The sequence below is a fragment of the Impatiens glandulifera genome, chromosome 8 (genome assembly GCF_907164915.1).
Source record: "Impatiens glandulifera chromosome 8, dImpGla2.1, whole genome shotgun sequence".
Lineage (NCBI taxonomy): Eukaryota > Viridiplantae > Streptophyta > Magnoliopsida > Ericales > Balsaminaceae > Impatiens > Impatiens glandulifera.
This window is the reverse complement of record NC_061869.1, coordinates 10509530-10536730: the sequence shown is the minus strand read 5'-3', so window position 1 is coordinate 10536730 and position 27201 is coordinate 10509530. Positions and strand designations below refer to the sequence as shown.

At 31.8% G+C, this 27201-nt stretch overlaps 2 protein-coding genes and 1 pseudogene across 4 annotated transcripts; 2 read left to right on the top strand and 1 right to left on the bottom strand.

Annotated features, from left to right (window-relative positions):
* Positions 1-1214: 1214 nt before the first annotated feature.
* On the bottom strand, positions 1215-2143 carry LOC124912956 (annotated as a pseudogene).
* Positions 2144-19389: 17246 nt separating this feature from the next.
* LOC124912284 (UDP-xylose transporter 2-like) lies at positions 19390-24267 on the top strand. Of its 3 annotated transcripts, none has more exons than XM_047452879.1 (10): positions 19390-19510; positions 19587-19633; positions 19730-19784; positions 19887-20060; positions 21237-21421; positions 21816-21883; positions 22747-22879; positions 23001-23162; positions 23268-23540; positions 24117-24267. In XM_047452879.1, exons 4-10 carry the CDS (start codon positions 19940-19942, stop codon positions 24243-24245), a joined length of 1071 nt encoding a protein of 356 aa, XP_047308835.1. In that variant the 5' UTR covers positions 19390-19510; positions 19587-19633; positions 19730-19784; positions 19887-19939; the 3' UTR covers positions 24246-24267. The 3 variants fall into 3 exon arrangements, with proteins under 3 accessions (XP_047308835.1, XP_047308834.1, XP_047308836.1); XM_047452878.1 differs by having other exon boundaries at positions 19587-19651; XM_047452880.1 differs by having other exon boundaries at positions 19587-19653; positions 19735-19784.
* Positions 24268-25284: 1017 nt separating this feature from the next.
* On the top strand, positions 25285-26968 carry LOC124912344 (40S ribosomal protein S26-3-like). The gene is made up of 5 exons (XM_047452953.1): positions 25285-25414; positions 25495-25587; positions 25792-25876; positions 25972-26102; positions 26690-26968. The coding sequence occupies exons 1-5, from the start codon at positions 25412-25414 to the stop codon at positions 26768-26770; spliced, it is 393 nt and encodes a 130-aa protein (XP_047308909.1). The 5' UTR covers positions 25285-25411; the 3' UTR covers positions 26771-26968.
* Positions 26969-27201: the final 233 nt, after the last annotated feature.

The window sequence follows — 27201 nt, the reverse complement described above, 5'->3', positions numbered from 1 at the left end:
ATTCCCCTTGGTCATGTACAACTTTCTACGTGAATAAACACTCAGAAATTGAAAGGAGTGTACCAATATTATTAATTAATTATAAACACCTCAACAATGTATTAAAATGGATTAGACATCCAATTCCTAATAAAAAAAAATACTTACTAAACAGACTATATGATAGTATAATATTTTGCAATTTTGATTTAAAATCAAGATATTGACAAGTATAGATTGAAAAGTCTTGATAGGTATAAGACAGTTTTTAATGTCCCTATTGGACATTAAGATCGGATTAAAAAATGCTCCCTCATAATTTCAGAAGATAATGAATAATATTTTCAATCCTTATAGTCTATCTTGTAAGATTCCATTCTGAAAAATAAAACGAATCCCAAAAGAATTATGTAATAATCGCCAAAGAAATACTCGCTATAATAAAATGTGTTTTAAAATTTCAAGACGATTTATATAATAAAAAATTTATTAACTTGACAGAGTGGAACGCGTCTAAATTTATGTTTCAAAAAGACTTTAAACATGAGGTATAAAAATAAATGTTTGCCAGATGGCAAGCTCATTTGGCCCCATTTCATTTTGAAATAACGTATAAGAAGGGAAAATATAATAATCACCTTGATTTTTTGACTCGTCAGTTTTAAAATTTATAGGAATGAGCATAAAGAGTTATGAATCTTTCTCTAATAGAGGAAGGAGACCCTCCTCTTTTAGAGGAAGAGGCGAGGCAGGACACCAACGGTTATATCTCAATATGGGAAACAAAAGCTTATAGCAATGAATCTCTCTCAAGATCCCAAAAGTCAAAAGGATCAGCCCACCTATGCCAAAATACTTGGCGATAATGAAACAAAATCCAATATTAATGGATTTACAATAAACGAATACATATTTTTCCTAGAAGAAAAAGACCTCAGATGGAAAAATGACTCATGGACAATAATACAGAGGTATTTGACAATTCGTCCTCACCATCAAGGACTTATAAATCCCGAATGTTTTACGAACAAATACTTGTTTCATTTTTCAAGTCTTATAACGTGTTTTAATATCATTCTAACACCAAACTTTTATTCAGTATTATAATTTATATAAGAAATAAGTATTAATAAAAGAGAACGACTAAACTTATTTTATTATTTGAATCTCTTAAACAAGATTATAACCACCCTCCGATACTAGCTAGCTAGAATAATGTCTTAGTTAAAATAACTTTAAAATTGAACGGAGGAAATATAAGTTGCACCAGGGTGCCAACCGGCTGGTATAACGTTATTAGCTATGACAGATCGTCCACTGCTTGTGGTGAGACGAATAGATAAAGGACCCGGTACCAAGGAGTTGATACCCCATGTAGCCCCGAATATCTGATGTGCAACTCGAAACTCGCCCGATCCTTGTTTAATCTCTACTTTACTGAGGTCGCCATCTCCACCTTCTTCCTCTATATTTACGGCTATATAATTTGGGTTCGAACCTTTATCGACTACAAATTTTATTTTTTGCCCATATTGACACGGAACCCTGCACCCATACCATATAAATTGTGTCGAAAAATATCAAAACACATGTAAAAGAAAAAGATCGATAAATAAATAAATATATATATATATATATATACCGTTGGTAATTTATCTGGATCTTCCCAGCATTACGGAGTTCAGCAGCCTTCCCAGTAGATGCTAAGGCTCCAAATGCGGTGCCACTCAGATCAAATTGAAAAGGATTACATCCTGGACATTGATCGGAAACAACCACCTTTATCGGGTTTTTTTAACATGCTGGGTGTGACGAACATTGCACCTATATACAGATATGTTGAATAAATAGATCTAAAAGTTGTTTCATCTCATATGAACAACATAAAAAAAATGAACCTGATAACAAGCACCACATTCTTGGCCACCTTTAAATAATCCATTACCGACTGCGGTTACAAATTTTCCATAATTTGACTCGACAGTATTACCATATCCACATGCTCCACCTTTATATATATTACATATAAGACATAAATTTCTTCGTTTTAACAAATTTAATAACATATGTTGTAAATAAAAAATGATTTTTTACCATCAGTACCAGCACCATTGGCAGGTCCATACCATGTGGCTATAGTAGGCGATGCAGATACACTAAACATTATTAAAGATAATACAAAGATGAAAAATGTTAATTTTACTTGAGAATACATGACTAATTTCAACAATGTTATTTCTTTTTTTAAAGAAAAAACTCTATGAATATGTATTAATCTTCTTAGATTTTATTATTTTGTGTAGTGAAACTTTGGTTATATAGGCATTTCTCTAATAAAAATATTGTATGAATCTTATTCTTTATGAAAAAGGTTAAACTTTTCGAGAGTAATTTCTTAAAAAGTAAAAAGTAAAGAAGAATACAATTATATTTATCCAATCTCTTTCTTAAATCATTGACTTCTACTTCTTAAGTCATTCATTTATCTTTCTTATGAGAGTTGAGTACTTACAATTGTAAAAAGTGATATTTAGAGTTTTAAGTTTTCATACTAAAATATTTTTCATTTAATATCATTTTCTCATTATATAATACTGGTACCTGGTCCGTGCAAATGCAAGAATAATTATATAAAATCGAAAAGTAAAAATGTAATACAATTTTTAATTTACTCTCACATATATATTTAAATTAATCAAATCTCTCAACTCGACAATTCAGACATTTTAAAAATTAAGCATCATTTTATATATATATATATATATATATATATATATATATATATATATATATATATATATATATATATATATATATATATATATATATATATAATTAAAAAGTTCCGCGTACATTAAATTTATTAACATAGTTGGTTAAATGGTTATACTTATTTTGTTGGGTTGTAAGTTCGAATCATACGTATAACATTTTTATTTCTTACAGTATTAAGTTTATGAACGGGTCAACAACAATCTGACCCAAGTATCCATTTATTCTCACGTATATATTCAAATTAACCACAGCTCTCGATCCGGTAATACAGATACTTTGAAAATTAAGCATTATTTATATATACAAAATTAATATAATAATATATATTATTATAATATTTCACATGATTATTATAATTTGTTAATATATATATATATATATATATTATTAATTATAATATATTACTTAATATAATAATAAGATTATATCATCAGATCTAGTGTTGACACATCTCATATGACTTCAATAAATCTCATCTGCAATTAAAATGATGGGACCAGATCCTTGGATAAATAATTTAAGTCAACAAAGATAAATTAATATTGAAGTCATTTATAGTATACAAATTATGTCAATTTTCTATCTGTTAGTTTAATCTAAAAAATCAAGTAAATTTATATAATAATTATTAAATGAATTAAATAAAAATAAATTTTGTTTATTTAGGTTAAATGTTAAGTTATATTATTAAACAATATATGATAAATTGTATAGTTACACAAAATTTTCATTTTGAAGATCTTTAAAATTTAGACAAATTTTAAAAATATAAAATCATAAAATATTTATCTTATCATTGAAATAATTTTCAATCTAATTATACATTCATTCATTCACTCTCTGTATATATAATGACTGGAGTAAAAATAATAATAAAGACAACTAAAGAATAAGTTTTTTTTAGATAATAATGGCCTAATAATAAATTTACTATGAGATATGAATATAGAATAGGTAAAAATAAGACTATTACAAGTTGCATTTAATTATTTAACCCTAAAAGGATTATCAAAAAGTTTTACTGCAGTTTTAAGAGATATTAGAAACTTAAATTGAAACAATCTCTAATGGGAATCATGTAATCTAGTTTAGCCCATGGACTAGTTTATTTTAACGTTTTTCAAAATTTACAAACGTTAATATAACCGATTCTCTAACATTAAATGTTAAGGCATACGAATATAACTATGCTCCTGGAATGGAGGTAATGTGGGTATGTTATAGAATATACTATCACTAGTGGAAAATATGTCTTCTGTAACGCCTTCCAGTAACGGCGCTCAAGCGCCCTTACTAATATATTTTATCAGTAACGGCTATAGAACACCGTTACAAATAGTACTACATTAGTAACGGTCAATTAAACCGTTACAAATATCACTTAATTTAACGGTTCTTATTACTGCATATCAGTAACGGTTTTCAATACACTGTTACTAATAGAGTGTCTGTAACGGATATTCATTAACCGTTACAGATATGCCTTCATTTATAACGTTCATATTGTGGCATATCTGTAACGGTTTTCATCATAACCGTTACTAATGGAGTGTCTGTAACGGATATTCATTAACCGTTACAGATATGCCTTCATTTATAACGTTCATATTGTGGCATATCTGTAACGGTTTTCATCACAACCGTTACAGATGTGGTATCTGTAACGGATTCCTAATAACCGTTACAAATAAGCCAGCCGTCCTTCCATTTTTCATCTCCATATCTGTAACGGTTTTCATCATAACCGTTACAGATATTAATTAAATAAACGTTTTTGGATCAGGTATCTGTAACGGTGTCTCAATAACCGTTACAGATATGGTAAAGGAAGACGAAAAGACGGTTAATTATCTGTAACGGTTTCCAAAAGCCGTTACAGATAGTCTGTAATAAACCCGCGAACTCTTTCTTTTCTTTTCTTTTCTTTTCTTTTCTTTCTTTCTTTTCTTCCTCCGCGCTTTCGCTCCTCTTCTTCCCGATCAGCGCCGCTGTCTATTGAAGTCGCCGCCGTTGAAGTCGCCGCCAGGTAAGTTCTCTTCCCTTCCCCTATTCTTCCTCCACCGATCGATCATCGAACCGCCGCCGATCAACGATTCTCTTTTCTTCCAACCGACCGCCGTTCTTTGAACCAAATCTCTCCGGGTAAGTTAAACGATCTCTTCTCCATCCGCTGTCTATTGTGTACATTTGACTATATTGATTTAGGATTCTGATTTAGGATTTTTTATTAGATTTTGATTGATTATTCGATTATTCTCCGGGAGTGATTTAGGATTCTGATTTAGGATTCTGTACATTTGACTTATTCTGAAATGTCGAAGCAGTAATCATATATACATACTCAAGGTAACTCTATATATGTCTTTTGGTAGAGAAACAGATAGAGAATGCTCGATTCTTCGTATAATCTGTATTTTTATGGTCATCGTCTCTATATAGAATATAATGAATGTTAATGATATTAGAACTGCTGCCTTTTTGGTTTGTTTTTTGTTGTTGAAAGAGTCTAAACAATGTTATCCAGTTTTCCTTCTGTGAATAACTGAGTGATTCTCGTGATTGATTTCAATTACTGATATGACTGCATTGAAGCGGCTATATAAGAACTGATGTTATTCGGTTTATTTTTTGTTGTTGAAACAGTCTAAACAATGTTATCCAGTTTCTTTCTGTGAATAACTGAATGATTCTCGTGATTGATTTAGGCTATATATATATATGTTTTGAAATCACCATTCTGCTTTAAATGAAAATTTTGATCTATTAGAATCTGTTTAATTGATATTCTTGTTTAATGCCTATATATACATGTGCTTAAATCTATATTCTGTAAACAGGCTATCTGTTTCATTGCTAAATGTTTAACGTAAAGATATGTGCTTGAATCTATATTCTCTAAATAAATTTGGTATTGTACTTTGTTTAGTTTAGACATTGACTGAGATGTAGGGCTGTTGAAGTTTGTGTATGAATTAGATTGATTAGTTTGTGAATGGATTGGTAGACTATGCTTAATAAATTTTTATTAGATTGATTCACTTTTTGCGTTTGATTTGTTTAATCAGGTTGCATAAATTTCAATTCTTGTTGTTTCAAATTGTCATTGTCTTTGCTGCCGCGGATTGCAGTCTGCACTTCAAAATCCAGGTTAGTTTTTATTTACAATCAATGTTAGATTATTAGTAGATTATTGATGTTAGGTTAGTGGATAATTTGTATGTTAGATTATTGATGGATTGTATGTTAGGTTAGTGGATAATTTGTATGTTAGGTTAATGGATAATTTGTATGTTAGGTTAGTGGATAATTTGTATGTTAGGTTAGTGGATAATTTGTATGTTAGGTTAGTGAATAATATGTATGTTAGGTTAGTGGATAATTTGTATGTTAGGTTAGTGGATAATTTGTATGTTAGGTTAGATAATATTCAATGATAATTTGTATGTTAGGTTATTGGATAATTTGTATGTTAGATTATTGGATTGGTAGATTAAGTTAGATATTTTGTATGTTAGATTATTGCATGTTTGGATTAGTAGATGAATAAATGATTTGTATGTTTCATTATTGATGTTAGGTTGTTGGATTATTAATTTGTATGTTAGGTTAGATGGAAATCCCAGACAAAACATGGATGACTATACTTCGTACCGATCCTAAATATAGTGAGGGGGTTGACAAATTCATAGAATTTGCTGAAAGGTCTACGGGTAGGTCATCGATTGCATGTCCTTGTGTAAGGTGTGCAAATCGAGTATATGAGAATAAGAGTGTGGTTAGATCCCATCTGATTGTATACGGCATAAGACAAAATTATGGTTTTTGGTATTTTCACGGTGAAAAGAGATCAATTGGACGTCAACTTGTAAATGCTGTTACCGAGAATATGGAGGAAGATGAATCAGATGATGAAATTGAAGACGAACCGATCAATGAACCACCAAATAACGAGACTAATATCATGGAAGACGAACCTGATGAAGTTTGTGAGGATCATCTAATGGAAGATATTATTGTTGAGGATCATCTAATGGAAGATATTATTGGTGATATGTACCCTAATGTCAACATTGATAATGAACGGTCGAGTGAAAATGAGCCTCCCGTTGATGATGCTAATAAGTTTTACAAATTGTTGGACGATTCGAAACTACCTTTGTATGAAGGTTCTCGCATTTCCAAAGCCTCAACTCTTCTTAAACTTCTTCACATCAAGAATGTAGGTCAGTGGACAAACACGTCATTTGATTTATTGTTGAGTTTATTGAAGGAGGAAATACTGCCAATTCATAATCAACTACCGAATTCGTATTATGAGTGCAAGAAATTCATTAAAGACATGGGCCTATCGTACGAAACAATTGACGCGTGTAAGAATGATTGCATGCTTTTTCGTAAAGAGGATAAGGATTTGCAGCAATGTAAAGTTTGTGGGCTTTCTAGGTGGAATGTCAATAAATCTAATGGTGCAATTCGAACGAAGGTGAATGGTAAGTATATAGCCAACAAGTCGCTGCGCTATTTTCCATTAAAACCGAGGTTGCAAAGATTATACATGTGTTCCAAAACTGCTCCACACATGATTTGGCATAAAGATAACAATCCCGAAGATGATGTGTTGAGGCATCCTGCTAATTCAATGACATGGAAGACCTTTGATAATTTGTACCCAAATTTCTCAACAGAACCTCGAAATGTGCGACTTGGTTTGGCTAGTGATGGTTTTCAACCTTTTGCTAGCGGAAAAACATCGTACAGCATTTGGCCAGTTATTCTAATCCCTTACAACGTCTCTCCTACCACATGTATGGATAAAAACAATTTTCTTCTTTCAATGCTCATTCCAGGACCAAAAAGTCCCGGTGATTGTATTGACGTATTTCTAGAGCCACTTATTGAAGAGTTGACGGAATTGTGGAATACCGGTGTGAAGACATACGATGCAAGCAGAAAACAATATTTTAATTTACGAGCAGCTCTTATGTGGACTATTAATGATTTTCCGGCTTATGCAAATTTGTCTGGATGGAGTACAAAGGGTAAATTGGCATGTCCGTCTTGTAATCAGAACACCGCGTCTTTGAGGTTAACCAATTGCCAGAAGGAGTGTTACATGAATCATCGACGATTCCTCCCGTCTAATCATCGATGGCGCAAAGAGACCGATACGTTTGACGGGCATACGGAGCATAGAGATCCTCCTGTACTATTATCGGGTTCCGAAATTCAATTGCAAGCGCGAGATCTAAAGGAAATTTGTTTGACAAAGTACCTGCCTAAGAAAACGAAAGTTATACATGAATCCCGAGGTGATAATTGGAACAAATTCAGTATATTCTTTCAATTGCCTTACTGGAAATCTTTGATGTTGAGACATAATTTGGATGTAATGCATATTGAGAAGAATATATGTGATAGTTTGTTGGGAACTTTAATGAATTTCAAAGAAAAGACCAAGGATGGAATTAAAGCAAGGAAAGATTTGGTCATAATGAACATAAAACATTCCTTACATCCGGTTGAAGTTGATGGTGTTCTTCGGTGTCCGCCGGCCCCCTATGCATTGTCCTTAGAACATAGGAAACGTTTATGTCAGTTTTTGAAAGATATTAAAATGCCCGACGGTTTTTGTTCAAATATTGGGGCGTGTGTAAACATGGAGGAGAAAAAAATATCAGGATTGAAGAGTCACGATTGTCACATTCTATTACAATATCTCCTTCCACTAGCTACACGTGGCCTACTTCCCGATGATGTGTACGATGCCGTGGTGAATTTAGCAAGGTTCTTTCGGTTGCTTTGCCAAAAAAGTTTACAACACGGGCAATTGGAAACATTACATGACGACATTGTCTTGACACTTTGCAAATTGGAGAAGATCTTTCCACCTTCTTTCTTCGATATTATGGTGCATTTGCCAGTTCATTTAGCTTTTGAAGCTTGTCTTGGAGGGCCCGTTCAGTATCGATGGATGTATCCAGTTGAACAATATATGAGCACACTCAAGAAATACCTTAGGAATAGGAACTTTCCAGAAGGTTCAATCAGCGAGATTACCTTTTGAATGAGAGTATGAGCATGTGTGCCTGATATTTGGACGATCAAGAGTCAAATGATGAATCCATAAATACAAGTACAACATTCTCCATTTTCATCACTATGGAAGACTTATCTAATGGCACATCCTACACATATGAACCGGGTGATTGTGAGCGTGCTCATTGGTACATTTTAAAAAATTGTCGCGAAGCTGAAGAATATTATAAGTAAGTCCATTAATGTCATTAATGTCCTTATGAGCTATGATTTAAATAATAATTTAATCTGTCATTTGGGCAGCGATTTCGTTCAATCATGCCCTCCTAATATTTCCAATGAGGCTCGGGATAAACAATACGTTAGATATTTCCAAGAAAGAGTAAGTAATCGTGCTATCAATTTTCCTTTTTAGTATATGACAATTAGTTTAACAATAATTTCTAATGAATATATAGGTGGAGCAACTAACCGATCAATCCGATAGGACAACGAATCTTAAGATTTTAGGACGTGGGCCTACATTGTATGCAAAGAAATATAACTCGTGCAAAATAAATGGGTACAAGTTTAACACTGAAAAACATGACGAGAGCTTGACTACCCAAAATAGCGGGGTTTTGGTTGTTGGTAATAATGGGACCGAGACTATTAACTACTATGGAGTGATCAATGAAATCATAGAAGTGATATTCTTTTGTGGAAGACGAGTGATTCTTTTCAAATGCAAATGGTTTGATGTTTATCACAAAGATCGGGGCATTAAAGTTGATAAGTATGGTTATGTTAGTATAAATATCAACAGGATTCTACAGACTCAATTAAATGAACCATTCATAATGGCAAGCCAAGCACAACAAGTCTTTTACTCTACAGATATGGCATCAAGGCTTGAATGGAAAATTGTGACACCAATAAATCCCCGTTATTCTAATTAAGGTTGAATTAATTTCTATGAAGGGTTACTTGTAAATTTGTCTTATAAACATTACATTCAATATTTGCAGCTATCATGGCACCTAAAAGAATGCAAGGTAAGAGTTTAAGCAGCGCGCTACACGAGCTTGTACGAAGGACCGAGGAGCATTCAGAAGATCCCGTGCAATTGTGTAACTCTGTCGGGGAAATTGATTTGGACTTTGATGATGTTATGAATGTTGATAGTGTACCCAACACTATCCCCGGTGATGATGATGATGATGATGAGACACAGCCCCCGTCTGAGGAGCAAGATGGAGGTACTTGTGTTTTTGCTTAAGTTAGTTGTTGTGATCCTATATAATTTTTTGTTTAATTTTAGGATCTATTTCGAGAAGGAGACGGGGAAAGAACAAGAATAAAGCTGTTGGTAGATTGCAAGCGGGGCAAAAGATGACTCTTCAATTTAACCCTGTTGATGGTAAACCAATGTGCGAGAATAGGACAGCTTGGTCGAGGCATATTGGGAGTGTCATTCGAGACTCCAATGCACTACCTCATAGGACTTTGCGTTGGTCGGACCTGAGCTCCACACAGCTAGATCACATATGGATGGCTATCACGGTATATAACTTTTTATATTATTAAGTCCATTATGTATTCAACACAATCTATAATCGTATTTTAATGAAAACTATTTAGGATCCTTTCGTGGCTGTGGGGGATGACATCAACAAATATCGAAGACAAAGCTTATTTCAAGCCAACAAATTATGGGATAGATGGAGATGTCATTGGAACACCATGTACATTAAATCCCGTGAAGGTGACGAACAAGCGATTAGGGCAAATCCCCCTCCCGAGATCGAAATTAGTGATTGGAATTATCTACTTGATCGTCGCTTTCTCACGCCGGAATTCAAGGTAAATTAATGTGTTTATAAATAGCTCTTACATTAATCATTCATTAAACACAAATGTTTTTTATTTGCAGAAAACAAGTGCTGTGAATGCGCAAAATAGGTCGCATGTTGTGTACAAGAATCATGCGGGCAGCATCTCATTTTCGCAAGTGGAGAAGCAAATGGTTCGTTTTATCATTGAATAACAAAGTTTATAAAGTTATTAAGTTTTTATTAATAATTAAATTTGTACAGGAGAAGACTACCGGTACGTCGCCTAATTTTGCAGAATTATTTCTGCACACTCATACAAAGAAACCGACTCTACAAGATCCAAATCCGGAGGTTCCCCCTATTATTCAAGAAAAAGTGGTAAGTCGTGTTTATTAGTTATATTTCTTTTATTTATTTTATGTATGTATGTAATCGAATGTAATTTGTGTTTGTAGACTGCCTTGCGAACTGCTATAGAAGAACACCCGAATAGAAATGAATTGTAGTTGGCTGAGTGCGCATTCGGGTCTCAGGGACATGGGCGAGTTGTGGGTTTGGGCTCCGGTGTCACACCTAGATCTTTTAGACCTGATGCTCGTGGTGGTACTAGCACACAGCGCGGTGACACGCAAAACGCACTTTTACTTGAGGAGATACAGAGGATGCGAGAGGAGCGTGAAGCTGAGAAGCTTCAGTCACGGAGAGAGCGCGAAGAAGCCTTACTCGAGCGTCAAATGGAGCGTGAGGAAGCACAAAGGCAGCGTGAAATGGAGCGCGAAGAGTTATTGATGCAGCGTGAAGATGAACGTGAAGAAGCTCGAAAAGAGCGTGAGAGAATGCGGGATGAGATGCTTGAGATGAGAGCGACAATGAACTTCTTATTATCCAGGATTCCCCGTGATCAACTTCCACCTGCCCCTCCCACTCGAGATGATGCCCCTCCTACTTAGAGATGATCCCCTTCCTCGTGATCGTCGCTTTCCCACTTCAATTCTGGTCAGTTGAAATGTAATTTGAAATACGTTAATTAATGGTTTTTGTGAATTTGTGATATGATTGTAGTTTTTGGATGGATTATAGTTTTTGGATGGATTGTAGTTTGTGGATGATTATTGTTTTGAATTAATGATTGTATTTTTGGGTTTTTGGTTAATGATGATTGTAGTTTTTGGTTTTTGGTTTTTGGTTATTGGTTATTAATGATTAAGGTTTTAATTTGGTAAAAATTTGTAAAAAAAAAACTATTAGGGTTTAGTAACGGTTAAATAATTACAAAAACCGTTAATAAAAATCTAACTGTAACGGTTTAAGAAATAAAAAACCGTCACAGAAACAACACGAGAATCTGTAACGGTTTTCGAAAACCGTTACAGATAAAATCAGTGTTTTAGTAACGGTTTTTAGCCGGCTAAAACCGTTACTGTTGTTCCATTACTATCTGTAACGGTTATATATAATCGTTACAGATACTCGCGTTGTTTCTGTGACGGTTTTTACGCGGCTAGAACCGTTACTGTTATTCAATGACTATCAGTAACGGTTTTCGAACGCCGTTACTGATACCTTTGAAGTTTCAGTAACGTAATTTTTTGTAACGATTGGTAACGGTTTTATGTGCTGTTACAAATAAGTTTCAGTAACGGCGTTCGATGCTTTCAGTAACGGTTTTAGCCCTTACTAATACCCTTTTTTCTACTAGTGTATAAACCTTTATTTACTTTAAATCCACAATGTAGGAGAGTTGATAAACCAAATAATGAGACAATCTTAATACGAATTAATTTTGATAAATCAAATATTACTAAAAGAAGACCTATTAAATGAGAAGAAAGATCTTTTCCAGACAACTGGAAAATCAACTAAGTTGTCAATGTTAAAACCACATGTTCAGAATTATAATAATATATTAGATATTTCTTAAAATAATGAAGGAAATGTAGAAATTAGATTTGATACAAATATGAAATTGTGTCCTTCACAAAAATGCAACTATGTTAGATCATATATTTCACCATTCGACTATAAAGTTGAATATCCCTTAAGGACATCCACATCTCAAATAAGAGAAACGACATTTTCGAAAGATTCAACTCCGATTACAAAAAATATATATATTAATGAACAAAATATTTTTAGAGAAAATAACACCCACACTCAAACCTTAAACGGATAAGAATCGACAATGTCGGAAATGGACTTTTCTATCTAATGAATTATAAACCCATAATAGATTTCAGTATTGGGTCCCCAGATAAAAAAATTATTCCAAAAGAATTTAAAGATCCGGGTTATACCCAATTCAGGAAATGGTTTTTTGAAAGTTTTCATATTTCAAAAATACAACAATTTGAAAAAGAATTCTATGAATTCTGAACATGAAAAAATGATTTAATTCTCTTTATCTCATAGTTTATAAGCATTTATGTAAAAAATTATATAGTTGTTATTGAAAGAAATTATAGGCTAGAACCAGGCAAAACCTACATAGGAATATATCCGCCTCAACAAACTTTTTATATTGAAAAAAGTGGAAAACACATTTTACGGCATTTTCAAAACTAATTGAAAATGATACACTGTCAGTAACTTGTAAACATATTAATAACATGTTTGAACATCAAAATTATATAAATTTATTCCTAAATATTCTAGGAGAACAGTTACAATCCATCGATAATAAGGTTGAAAAAATAATAAGTTCACTAAATGAAATCAAACCAGGTGTCATAAGAATATCCCCAAAAGAAAAAGAAGTTTCTCCAAGCTTTCAACCTCCGCCAATAATATCTGATTTCAAATTAAGGTCAATGTGAGAACTAGAAAAAATTCTTGAAGAAAAATTTAGCAAACTGAGAATAACAACTCTAGATAAAGAATTACAATTTAACTTGATTGAAAAATCAGATCAAAAATAAGTCTTCAAAGACCAGATTAATAAAATCAATAAATGGGTTGATAAACTCATTCAAAGAAAATTCTATCATAGCAAACCGACCCCAATGAATGTCTTGCATGAAGAATACAATTAATATCAGTTATTCTGGTAAAAAGATATATGAATTGAAAATGTATGGTTATTTAAACAAACAAATTTATAATACAGTACATAGAATGTTGATGTACTCAACCATTTGTAATAATAGTAAAATTTTTGATAAAACTATAGCTACAATTATTGTTGTTGGGTTTACAAGACAAACTAAAGGGATAGTGGGATAATTATTTTTCCCAAGATGATAGAGATTCAATCATTAACACTGTAAAACAAGAAAACAACAGTCTTGTTGAACATGTAGTTTATACACTAGCAGTTAATATTTTTTTTTAAACAGTTTAGCGTTATTTCATTAAAAAGTTCAAAAGTGGGAAAGAGTCAAAATCAAAGTTAGACAATTTATAGTTTTAATTAAAGGATGACAAACAACGATCCTAGAGTATCTGATTGGAAATAAACAAACAAACAACAAAAGCATACAAGACCTACAATTTTAAAATTATGATTCTGTAGTGAACTTCCTCTTTGACTACTCTTACTCTACTTTAGAATCCCAATTTGTATTCCTCGAATTCCAGCGATTATATTTACGTCGCATCCTCACATGTTTGGCTCTAGACTTTACTATTGGTGATTGAACTGTTGCATATGATGATGTTTGTTTGTGAGTTGCGCATTCATTGGCTTCAACTTTGTCTGAGTTACTGCGATCTACTTTCATAGTCTCCTCTTCACTTTCCTCCACTACTTTCTATCATTTCCATGCAGTTAATATTATTGAACACTTCACAAGAAGGTTCAGTGATAATCGTGATACCATAAGAATATTATTACAAAATTTAAGGTGTAAAACACTTCCAAACTTTAGATGATATAAAGATACATTTCTTAGTAGATTCATGGAACTCCCAGAATGTAATAATGTATACTAAAAATCAAAATTTATTGACGGAATCTCAAGCCCTATTTGCTGATAGAGTTAGAAGACATCTCAAAAAGAATTATACAATGATACCATATGAAAACTATACATATGGTGCAATAATAGATACTTGTATTCAAGAAGGATTAGCCTCGGGTAATGAGATTAAGCTAAGTCGATAAATTAAAAAAACATAGTTTAAATGAAAGAAACAATTAGGTCAATTCTGCCTACAATTCGGTCTAGATAACCCTACATTTAGCGAAGATAGAGGATTAACATACAATAAATTTTGTAAATATAGAAAATCCTCCCAGACACATTTATAAATGAAAAATCAAAGGAGGGATGAAAAATCTCAAACAAGACCGAATAATTTAAAAAATAATAGGAAATGTCACAACTGTGGAAAATTTGGACACGCATCAAAATACTGTTGGGAAAAAGAAAAAAAATAATAATCTTGAAATCCCAGAAGATACAAAACGATTAATTATTTAAACTCTTTAAAACTCAGAATCTGAAGAATTCGAATCAGATTCAACAAGTAGTAATTCAGGATTAGATGTTCTGAACAATGAGAACATTTCTGAATTAAGCTTAGAAGACTCCGAATGTGAGCCATGCCAATCGGGACTAAGATGTCCCAATAAAGAATTTAATAAAATTGACCAAAATCAAAATATCAAAAAATTTGAATTATATAAAATCATATCTCAATTCTCAGATATGAAAATTAATGTTTTAAGCTCTAATCATATTTTTGAATGACTAAAAGCAAATTAAGGGTCCAGAATTAAAAAGGCAAATCATATATCAGTTCAATACTGAAGAAGGAACTTCGTCCTCTAGAGTAGAAGAACCATAAGGCAAGATTTTAAATTATAATAAATCTTATAATATGACTGAGGTAATGAACCAACTTAAGAACAAATACTAGAACAAAGAAGATAGTATATCTATCTAAAATCTTTACAAAGAAATAAATAATCTTAAAGAATAAATTAAAATATTAAAACATAAAAATATTATACAGGAATCAAGAATCACTAAATTTGAGAATAAAACTCAAAAAAAACAATCAAACTTATCATAAAAGAAAAGAGAAAAAAGAAATTAAAGAAAACATCTTCTCAGAAAATTTCTTATCCACAATAGAAATAGTCAAATCTCAGAAATGACACATAAAAATATCATTTTTAATTGATAATCATTATACAAATTCGACTTATTGTTCTTGTTGATAGCAGAGTAGATCTAAATGCTATACAAGAAGGATTAATTCCGACTAGATATTTTTTTTAAAACAAAGCACACCCCGTGGTATGCATGTGGAGATAAACTCTAAATCCAATATAAATTTCCTAAAACCTACATATGTACCGATAATAAGTGCATTGTCCAAAGTTTTATACTTTTTAAAGATATCTCTAACCAGGTCATAATTGGTACCCCATTTTAAAATATTATTTATCCAATTAATAAAATCGATAGTAAGGGCATTACAAGAACCTTTCAAGAAAATGTATTTTTCTAGAATTTATTATTGAACCATTTACTAAAATGTTACATAGTATATATCAGTATCAAAGCCAGATCAAATATATTTTCTAAAACAAGAAATAAGTCTTGTAACAATTGATGAACAATTAGGAAGCCCCCAGATTAAAAGAAAAAAATACTTTACTAAGAGATAAAATTTCAAAAGAAATTTGTAATGAGCATCCTAATGCATTTTGGGATAGAAAGAAACATATGGTTTCACTACCTTATGAAAATTATTTTAATGAAGTGAATATTCCTACAAAGGCAAGACATTGCCAAAAGAATTCGGAATATTTAGAATTATGTAAAAAAGAAATAGATACTCTTTCAAAAAAAGGCTAATAAGTTCATCACAATCCCCTTGGTGATGTACAGCTTTCTACGTGAATAAACACTCAGAAATTGAAAGGGGTGTACTAAGATTATTAATTAATTATAAACCCCTGAACAAGGTATTAAAATGGATTAGACATCCAATTCCTAATAAAAAAAGACTTACTAAACAGACTATATGATAGTCTAATATTTTCAAATTTTGATTTAAAATCAAGATATTGACAAATCTAGATTGAAAAGTCTGATAGGTATAAGACAGTTTTTAATGTTCCTATTGGACATATGATCGGATTAAAAAATGCTCCCTCTGAATTTCAAAAGATAATAAATAATATTTTCAATCCTTATAGTCTATTTTGTCAGATTCCATTCTGAGAAATAGAACGAATCCAAAAAGAATTATGTAACAATCGCCAAAGAAATACTCGCTATAATAAAATGTGTTTTAAAATTTCAAGACGATTTATATAATCAAAAATTTATTAAATTGACAGACTGCAACACATCTAAATTTATGTTTCAAAAAGACTTTAAACATGATGTATCAAAACAAATGTTTGACAGGTGGCAAGCTCATTTGGCCCCATTTGATTTTAAAATAACGTATAAGAAGGGAAAATATAATAAGCACCTTGATTTTTTGACTCGTCAGTTTATAAATTTATAGGAATGAGCATAAAGAGTTATGAATCTTTCTCTAATAGAGGAAGGGGACCCTCCTCTCTTAGAGGAAGAGGCGATGCATGACACCGGCAATTATTTCTCAATATGGGAAACAAAAGCTCATAGAAATGGATCTCTCTCAGGATCTCGAGAGTCAAAAAGATCAGCCCACCTATGCCAAAATATTTGGCGATGATGAAATAGAATCCAATAATACTGGATTTACAATAAACGAATACATATTTCTCCTAGAAGAAAAAGACCTTAGATGGAAAAATGACCCATGGACAATAATATAGAGGTATTTGGACAATTCGTCCTCACCATCAAGGACTTATAAGTCCCGAATATTTTATGAACAAATACTTGGTCAAAGCGGATCGTGTGAAATATCACACTTATTTGGTGCTAATAAAAAAAATTTATAATTTCAGCAAAATGATCGCAAAAAGGCAATATCCTTAGAAGATTGGGGAATATCCCTAATGAAAGAAAGAGAACTATTGTTTAATAAAACAATGACAATTAAATTTAATTATTGGGATTTTACTATGATGCCTTCACTAAGTCACTCAATTACGAGAATAATAGGTATAAACATTCCTAGTTCATCAAGGTATGCTCAAATATTTATAGAGGAGATATACCCCACTAGTTTATTAACTGGTTCTACTGTTTTGGTCCTACTCCAAAAATTCTACTAGAAGAAATTAAAGTCTTCTTTAATAAATAGAGCGATATCTCCCCACAACTTTTGAAGAAACAAGAAGCAAACTTATACATTGAAGGAATAATTTCATTCTTCTTCACAAAATTATCCATTCCTTAGATTTGGAAATGGGTACCTGAATTTGGTTATACCAAAATAGGAATTTCTTGTTTATTCAAAATATCTCATTACAAATTTTGGGATAAAATGACGAGGATAGACCTGGATACGAATGAAAGATTTGGGAAGGAAACAATGGATCTCCTAAATAAACAAATAATCTTATATGAGGAAAGACGAAAAGTAGTTGAGGCCCCGTCTCCGTTTGATTATATCTCCAAGAAATTCAAGATGAGGTCAGAAAACCTAACCAAAGAGTAGATGATAGCTGCATATATTGAAGAAATGAAAAAAAAAACTTTATGTATAAATTTGAAGATGATAATAAATCCAATAAGTCTGACTTAAGCATGGCATCTGATTATAAAGACATTTTTATATGTTGTAAAATTCCTTTGTCCCTCTTCAAATTCTTTTGAGGGCTATAAAAGTTGAAACTTTAGATGTTAATACCAGTATTCGCTTAACCACCGTTGGGTTCAGCTGGAAAAGCATCTTGACTTTTTGGATCAAATAAATATATTTATTTATTTTAATGTAAAAAGTTAACATTATCTTACAGAATTTCACTTAAATTTAAAACGATTATAAATGAGGGAATTTTATTTTTTATATTGATTGCAATCATTCTACTGAAAAATGACTCTACATAGATGAGGAAACGTTTTCATTCAATGCCAACCCTTGAATGCAAATTCTATCTTTTGGTTTTTTTACCTAGCTACCAGGGTGGAATGGACAATTCTCACCTTCTACTTTATTTGATAGGGACGAAAATACCACTCTTTACCAATAACACAATTAACTTGAAAATGGTTTACGGAAACAACATCTTAACTATCGATAGACAAGAATAAACTGATTTTAGAATCGAACATATAATATAAGTACAAATTATCGTAGTAGCAACATTTTCATATAGCTTGAAAGAAAATTTTCTTCTAAACCATGTAGATAGTCATAAATACTTATTTGTTTATTCTAAGCACTCAAGCCTTAAACCACATTTCAAAAGTCAATTTTAAATCGGAGTGTCTTTCAATTCATTCCAAACAAAATATTCAATCAATAATGTAACTACAAGTCATTTCTAACCTTAACAAATGTTAAGCTTTCGATTCACCCCTATAACATTCCGAATGAATTCCAAACTCCAACCCTCACACCCGAACGATGATCAATTTTTAACACCTTATACATAATTTTACGCATCATCATTCATCCATACTTTTTTGTGTTTCTTGTTATCTTCAACGTGGTTTTGTTCCCTAGTTAGATTTATCATATCCGTTCTTTTGTTTTCATCTTTTGATATTCGAAATTATTCAAAAGGATAAACTCTCAATCATTAATCTTTATGTTTGTTCATCTTTTCTCAATTAATAAATAATAAATAATGTTTTAGAAAGAAAATAAAAAATCTAAACTAACATTTAAAAAAAATATTTTTTTTTCTTTCATTAAAAAGGAGAAAAATCATTATTGTAATAATCTTCCTCTCTCTTCTTTCTTTCTCTCTCTCTAACCAGTGCAAATAACTTCCAAATTGCAAATTGGATCGTTTAGAAATTTGCTCAGAAAGCTCCATTAATTCCATTGATCTCGTGTTTCTTCAAGTAAGTCCACCTTTCTCTCTCTATATATCTATATATATCTATATGCATATTGATATGAATATGTGAAACATCTCAGTTCATTACACCTGCTGAGCATTTTTCATTCGAACAAGCAGATCTGAGGTTCAGACCACCGAATTCGTGTGATTCTTCTTCTCTAATTATTATTTTCTTCTTTCTCTCTAAACTGTAATTTGAATTGTTTCTCACCATTTGCAGTTCAGCTTGCTCGTATTTCCGATTCCGTCTCAATTTTGATGAGTATCAAGAGCAGGTTAGTTGAATTATTTGTTCTGTTCTGGTTTGAGATTCACGTGTTTAATATGGATGCGGTTATTGATTGATTGATTGATTGATTGATTGATTGATTGACCAGATTGTGAGTGAGAGGAAGAGATCGAAGTTCTTATATTACTTAGGGATTAGAAGATGAGTGATAACCAGCGGTTTCAGCTGGGAACTGTGGGGGCATTAGGTTTGTCTGTTGTTTCTTCGGTGTCAATAGTTATTTGCAACAAGGCGCTGATTAGCACTCTTGGCTTTACATTCGGTGAGTTGTTTTTCTCTCTTCATCAGCTACAAAATTGATGTTATTGCTTGTATTTTTGTTAGATCTTCTGAGATTAAATTAACTAGTCCGCCGAATTAGTGGATCTACTTATGTGCATTTACTCGAGGCTGGAAGAAATTACATGTGGACTTCAAATTATAATCTCAGCAAACAGTTTAAAGACCTGGAATCATTCTATCTTGAGGACTTTGTGAAGCTGATATCTTTGTGTATAGTATTAATAGGAATATACAAGGTCGTAGAATAAGTAAGGAAGGTGCTTAAGATGAATTTTCTGATAAAGTATATCTCCAACCTTGTTTATGATTTGGATTTGGGATTTTCCAAATAGACAACTGTAACCTCAAATTAGAAGTCCTCACTTTTTATGTTCTTAAACATCATTTTTCATCGTTTATTGGTACTTAAGATGTAGTGGAGTAGTATTGCATCATACTGCCACATTAGGATCTTGCTAAGATAGATCAGTGTAACTACACAATATCAAGTGAGGGAGTTAGCATTCTCATTTCAGTGTAGAAAGTGTTAGCTTTTTGTAGATGTCATGTTAAACTTTTTGTCTATACCTCCAAAGTGCTGGAAATAATTTCATTTCAATTATAAGAAAACGAAGGCACCTCAATTTGTTTTGTATTTAGATACATGGTCTATCTGTGAATAAGGTTTCTAAAATGTTTAATGCATATGTATTTATCAGATAGATGTAGCATTAATGTTCAACTTTGGACAAATATATTTTGTCTTGTTAGACTTGATAATCTATTTCAGTATCCTTCTTAGCTCAAGCCATGATCTGATGATTTGTGTTCATGTCCAATGTAAGATCAATGCTTCAATGTGTTTCACCCTCAATTATCTATTAAGAAGGATAATCAATTGGATATCCATATGATAATAGTGTTAATTCTTCCCCACGGTTAATGTGACTTTCGCATTGACTGTGGATCATTGAAAATGAAAAGATTCTCACTTTTCAAAAAATAGTGCTAATTCTTTGTTTGAGAACTGAACAATTTTCCAAGGTAGTGACTTGCAAAGAATGATTATAAGGATGTTTATCAATGTGTTGCTTAAACATGAGGTATGGCTTCAGAGGTTTTATAGGCACAATACTTAAATCTTTCTGTTTCTTGTCTTCTTTGTCTTTTGTATCAGCTACAACACTGACAAGTTGGCACCTTCTAGTCACATTCTGTTCTCTCCATATTGCTCTATGGATGAAATTGTTTGAGCACAAGCCTTTTGATCCAAGAGCAGTGATGGGCTTTGGCATACTGAATGGAACTTCTATTGGACTTCTCAATCTTAGTCTTGGTTTCAACTCTGTTGGTTTTTACCAGGTAAAATATTTTATTGTTGGTGTACACATTTCCTTTGATAGGTATCCTTTTTGTTTTCCACAGTGTTGTTTCCAGGGGACAATCAGTCTTTTGTGTACCCGGGTTTTCAATTATAGGGATAAATTCGTTAAAGGGTAATTTGTGCTATATGATATATAGGATAGTGCAGTTTTCCTACGAAAAAAAACATGAAACAATAATTCATCATATTGCGTATTAGTTGAATTTTCAAAATTGTGGCACTGGCCTCCGATCTGGAAAGCTTATGAAAAGCAAAAATAGTTTTCATTTCCATGGTTCAAATGGTTTAAATGGTGATCTTATTTTTTAATTTTTCTTTTTCTTTTTACTAAGAGTTGAATTTGAACATTTTTTTTCTTGTGTTTGCCTCCAGATGACAAAGCTAGCAATTATACCCTGTACAGTACTTTTGGAGACTATCTTTTTCAGGAAACAGTTCAGGTAAGTATTGTCATAATTGTGGCACAATTATGTATTTTGCAAATATATCTGAATTATTTCTCTCCACTTTTTTTATACATTTTCTTGTATGTTCAGTCTGTATGTTTAATCACAAGTTTATTGACCATATGGATTGGCAGTTGATAATACTAGACTTATGTACATTGATTTATGTAGAAAATATCAATAATACCAAAGACTTATGTACATTGATTTATGCAGAAAATATCAATGTAGGCTTAATTGTATCCCAAATTTCCTTCCAGTTTTATCTCCTAATTTTGTTTCCTAGATATGTTAGAATAAGTTAGGAGGATTTAACTTTTAAGAGATCCTCATTGATCTGATTGAAAGAAATCAGATTTAATATTTGTATGTAGATGAAACCTATTATGTGAATTATATCTACATGGTATCAGACCTGGTTATTTTTCACAAAAAACTACTATTGATTTCGCTTAAGTCAAGAATTATGCTAATTCTATCTATTATAATTTGGTATTGTAACATAGTCACATTATGAAATCAACAGTGTTCTAACATTTGCTAAACTTTATGTCCACTGTTATAATGTAATGCAAGTGTTTGGAAACACTTCTTGTTTCAGGATCTGAATTTGAATCCAAATGAGAAACCTCCAATAAATTCGGATTATGACTAAGTTTCTGTTTCCAAACGTGATCGATCCATGCGATATCTGAATAAAAAAGCATTTCCATTCTAAGTGAAACTTATGCTGATAAAGTTATTGTACATGGACTTGAACTTGGACTTTCATTTGTAGTTTATTTGATCCATTATTTTTATTTTTGTTCAGCATTATATGTTGTGGAGTTAACACTTCATTTCCTCACTATGTGCAGCCGAAATGTACAGCTTTCACTAACTGTCCTCCTAATGGGTGTTGGGGTTGCAACTGTCACTGATCTTCAGCTCAATGCCCTAGGATCTGTCTTGTCTCTTCTGGCAGTTATCACCACCTGCATAGCTCAGATTGTATCCTTATTATTCTATTTAATATTTTTCCCAGAGTTAAAACTAAAAAGCTTGTGGATTTCTCCCTTGTTTGATTTGAAAATTATGATAATGTTGTAAGACCTTAACCAAATTAAATTAGATGACAAACACAATCCAAAAAAAATTCAAAGTTTCTTCAACCCAGCTCTTGTACCAATCATGCCCTTATCAGGCAATCACTTTATTCCTAGTAGGCCCATTTCTTGATGGACTTTTGACAAATCAAAATGTGTTTGCATTCAAGTACACCCCTCAAGTCCTGGTGAGATTGTCTTCCCAACGATACTTCTCGAAGAATCAAGTTTTGTTTTCCCTTTGCAGTAGAAAATGAATGTAACTGTCTTTCACATGGTGATTTTTCTTGCAGGCCTTCATTGTTCTATCTTGCCTGATATCTGTTTCGGTGAACTTCAGTACCTTTCTTGTAATAGGAAAGACGTCTCCTGTTACTTATCAGGTTTTGGGTCATCTTAAGACATGCCTTGTTTTGGCATTCGGTTATGTTCTCCTTCACGACCCGTTTAGATGGAGAAACATTATGGGCATATTTATTGCGTTAATAGGCATGGTACTATATTCGTTCTTTTGCAGCAGAGAAAATCAACAAAAGGCAATTGAAGCCCCAACACAACTTTCCCAGGTACTTCATCCATTCATCGTTCTGTATTTTATTTATTTAATGAGCCTATTTGGAAAATTATATTCCGTCACAATCTTCAAACTGAAAATTGAAAAGTTTTATTTTTATTTTATATCTTTGTCTATATGATAAAAGAAACAAAACAAAAATTACATTCCAAAATTTGGCACATTCTTCCAATTGTTCCTAAGTAAAAAAAAGAAGTGATTTGTCCTAAATACCCTCCTCCTTTCATTACAAAACAATAATCAATACACTGGTAAAAATTCAAATATAGAAAGTGGATAAAAAAGTTGCTTAAAGCTTTTCTGTTACGAATGAAGTTTCATCTAATTCATCACACATTTCATATCAAATATAAAAGAAAAAATTACTTTCACTTTTTACTTTGTCGATTTTCTAATGATCTGGATATTTTTTACATCATGATCCAAATTAGTGTAATTGTTTGTTTCATTTCATATAGAAGAAGTTATGGTCCAAGTTATTTTCTGTATTATTGTGATTAACATAACAAATGCAGATTTTGTTTTTGCAAACACTTACTGAAAGTAATTTGTTTCTTCTTGTGAAAAGGTGAAGGTGAATGAAAACGAGTCGGATCCTCTATTAAGTGAGGAAGACGGAACAAACAAATCGTTGACAGACAATATAACCGGACCAAAAGGCCCTGCTTGGAGTTCAAACAAGGATCTACATGCCTAAAAACATCATGAAATCAATCAATGAGTCAATCTGTTTTAATTCATTCCCACCAAATGTCAAAGTGAATCCATAACAGAGGTGATTCCTTTTACGCCATCATCATCATCATCGAGGGAATAAGAAAAAACAAGATTGCACTACTGTTTAATCAAAATTTTGAAGGAATTTGTCGTTTAATGGTTTGATTGAATCTATCTTTTGATGTAACTGTTTTTTGCTTTGTTTTTTTTTCTTGTAAGAAATAGTTGTTTGTGCCAATGTAAGGGAAGGAGGGGTAGTAGTTATAGGGGGTTTTATCATTATTTACAGGTGAAGGAAGAATCTATATACTGGATTGAGTTCAAGTGTTCAACTAAGAAAATAAAAGTATTTCATGTTTGTGAAATTTTTTTATACTCAGTTAAATTTTTGCAAATTTCTTGTTAAGACTACTTTCTTCATTTTTTTAATAGCTTCATTTTTTTTTATTGAATTGTCAAATTGAGATTTTGGACTTTTTTTTAAAGCTTATAATTTGGGCATCGGATTAAAGTTATAAAAAACAAGATTTTATTTTGTCTTATCGATTTTGTACATTGTTAACTTATTATCTACGTGACATTTATAAATAAATGAAAATTAATGTCACTAAATTTAAGTTAGTCGAAAATTTTGATTATCGATTATTTGAAATTTGGTAGTTTCGTGATAAAAAAAACGCTCAAATTTTCATGCTTTTGACATGATTAATTGCTAACAATCCTCTTCAAATAATTCGTCTAATAGCTACAAATCGATATAAAATGTTACCCACTCAGAATAGGTTAAATAGAGGTGAAAAATGGTAGTATTATACTAATTTAATAAAAATAGTAATAGTAATAATAATAATTAGAAAGAGTTAATTAATTAATGGTATAGTATTTGTATTATTCTTATATGCTTTTGAGCTATTTTGTCCTTTCCAAACATTATGGACTTATTTAGTTCTTAAGTCAAAATTCAGGGACAGTATTTATATATAATTTAAAAAAAAAAAGCTTATAATGGGCCACATAACCCGACCCGATAAAAACCGCTATAAACCCTTCATCACCGTTTTTCCATCTTCCTGAGAGAAGAACCCTAGCTAGCGCGCAGGAGCCGCAAACGTTCTCTGCAGAGTGAATTCTCCGATCATTTTGTAGATGGTGAGTGATCTCAATGATTAAAGTTTTACAGTTATCTTCATCACTCATCTTCCATTCTAACTCAAATTCAACATTTGCAGACGTTTAAGCGAAGAAACGGTGGCCGTAACAAGCATGGCCGTGGCCATGTCAAGTTCATCCGTTGCTCCAACTGTGGAAAATGCTGTCCCAAGGTCATCCTCTATATATACTTATTAGTCCATCTTCTGCACTAATTCATAATATATATATGTATTACTTGACCTAAATGTCATAAACTGTTATATGAATCTGATGAATTGCTAATTTCAATGTAAATAATGAATCGAAGTTGTAATTTATCCTCAATTTATCGATGCCATTACTAATTGAGACTGCAATTAAAAAAAATGAAACAGGATAAGGCTATCAAGAGATTTCTTGTGAGGAACATTGTTGAACAAGCTGCAGTTAGGGATGTACAAGAAGCTTGTGCTTTTGAATGTAATTGTTTATTTTCCCCCATTTGGTTTTGTATATAGCATATGTAACTGAAAATGATGATGACTAACATTTTCAATTTTGATTTTTCTTTACAGCTTATACACTTCCCAAGCTGTACTTGAAGATGCAATATTGTGTCTCATGTGCTATTCACTCTAAGGTTGTTAGGGTTCGATCTCGTGTGGATAGGAGAAACCGTGAGCCCCCACAGCGGTTCAGACGCAGGGTATGTATCCTTCTCTTGTTTAATATATTTGATCTTCATGCAGTTCTTGTTATATTGTTTTATGGGTATATAAATGAATTTGATGGAACTTTAGTTTGAATCTAGATTTTCTTGCCCACATCATGGTCTTTTTTTTATGGATATATTAGTTTTAATGTTCAAAGTCACACACCCAAGTAGATTTTATCCATTTCTATCTAATAAATCTAATTCTAGTTTTCACTTACCTTATTCCAACAATCAAACTAGAATTATGAGTTTTGTTGGTGTGAAATCCTTTATGGAAGAGCTAGTGGTTAACTCTTAGGGAAAATTGTCTTGCCTAAGAGATTAAAGGTTCGATTTTTATTAAGTACACCTAAAGGGTCTGGCTAGTTTTCTAGATTCAAACAAAAAAACTATAAACACTATATTAACCCCATCAGAGTGGTTAAGTGGAAAAAGTCAACCTAAGACCAAAAGTCATGAGTTTGATAGCACTAATTAAATGGAACAAAGATCAGGAAAGAAGTTTTGAAGGAGGATTACAAAGTTTATATGATTTTAAAACTTTATTTTATCTAAAATGAATACTTTCTTTTCTGCAGGAGGATCAGCCGAAGCCTGCTGGTCAAGGTCAAGGTCCACGCCCAGCTGGTGGTGCACCCGCAGCAACTGCTCGGGCTTAGACCTGTGTTCTTTGAACCAAGTACTTGTCTTTTGGTTTACTTCTTTCAAAAGGATTGCTTTCAACTTATTTTTTACTCTTTTATCATTGTTGTTGAAAAGTTGTCTTATTTTTGTTTCATTCAGATCCAAATGCTTAAAACTTAAAAATGATTTTATTTAAGATGATTTATTGCTAAGCCATGTGATTTTTTTTTTCTTATTTAGGGTTTCTATGTTGAAGTTAGCTTATAAGATTATTGTATAAGCAGTTAATTTTTTTTATTTTACGATTTAAAAAAATAAGCTAGCAAGTTTGATTTAGGTTAACTTTTAAATTAACTAAATTCTTTCAATTCTTAATTTATGGTATTTAAATTTTAAGATTTTATTGATTTATAAATTATTTTAATTTTATGATATTACAAAAATAAAGTTATAATTTAGAAAAAAT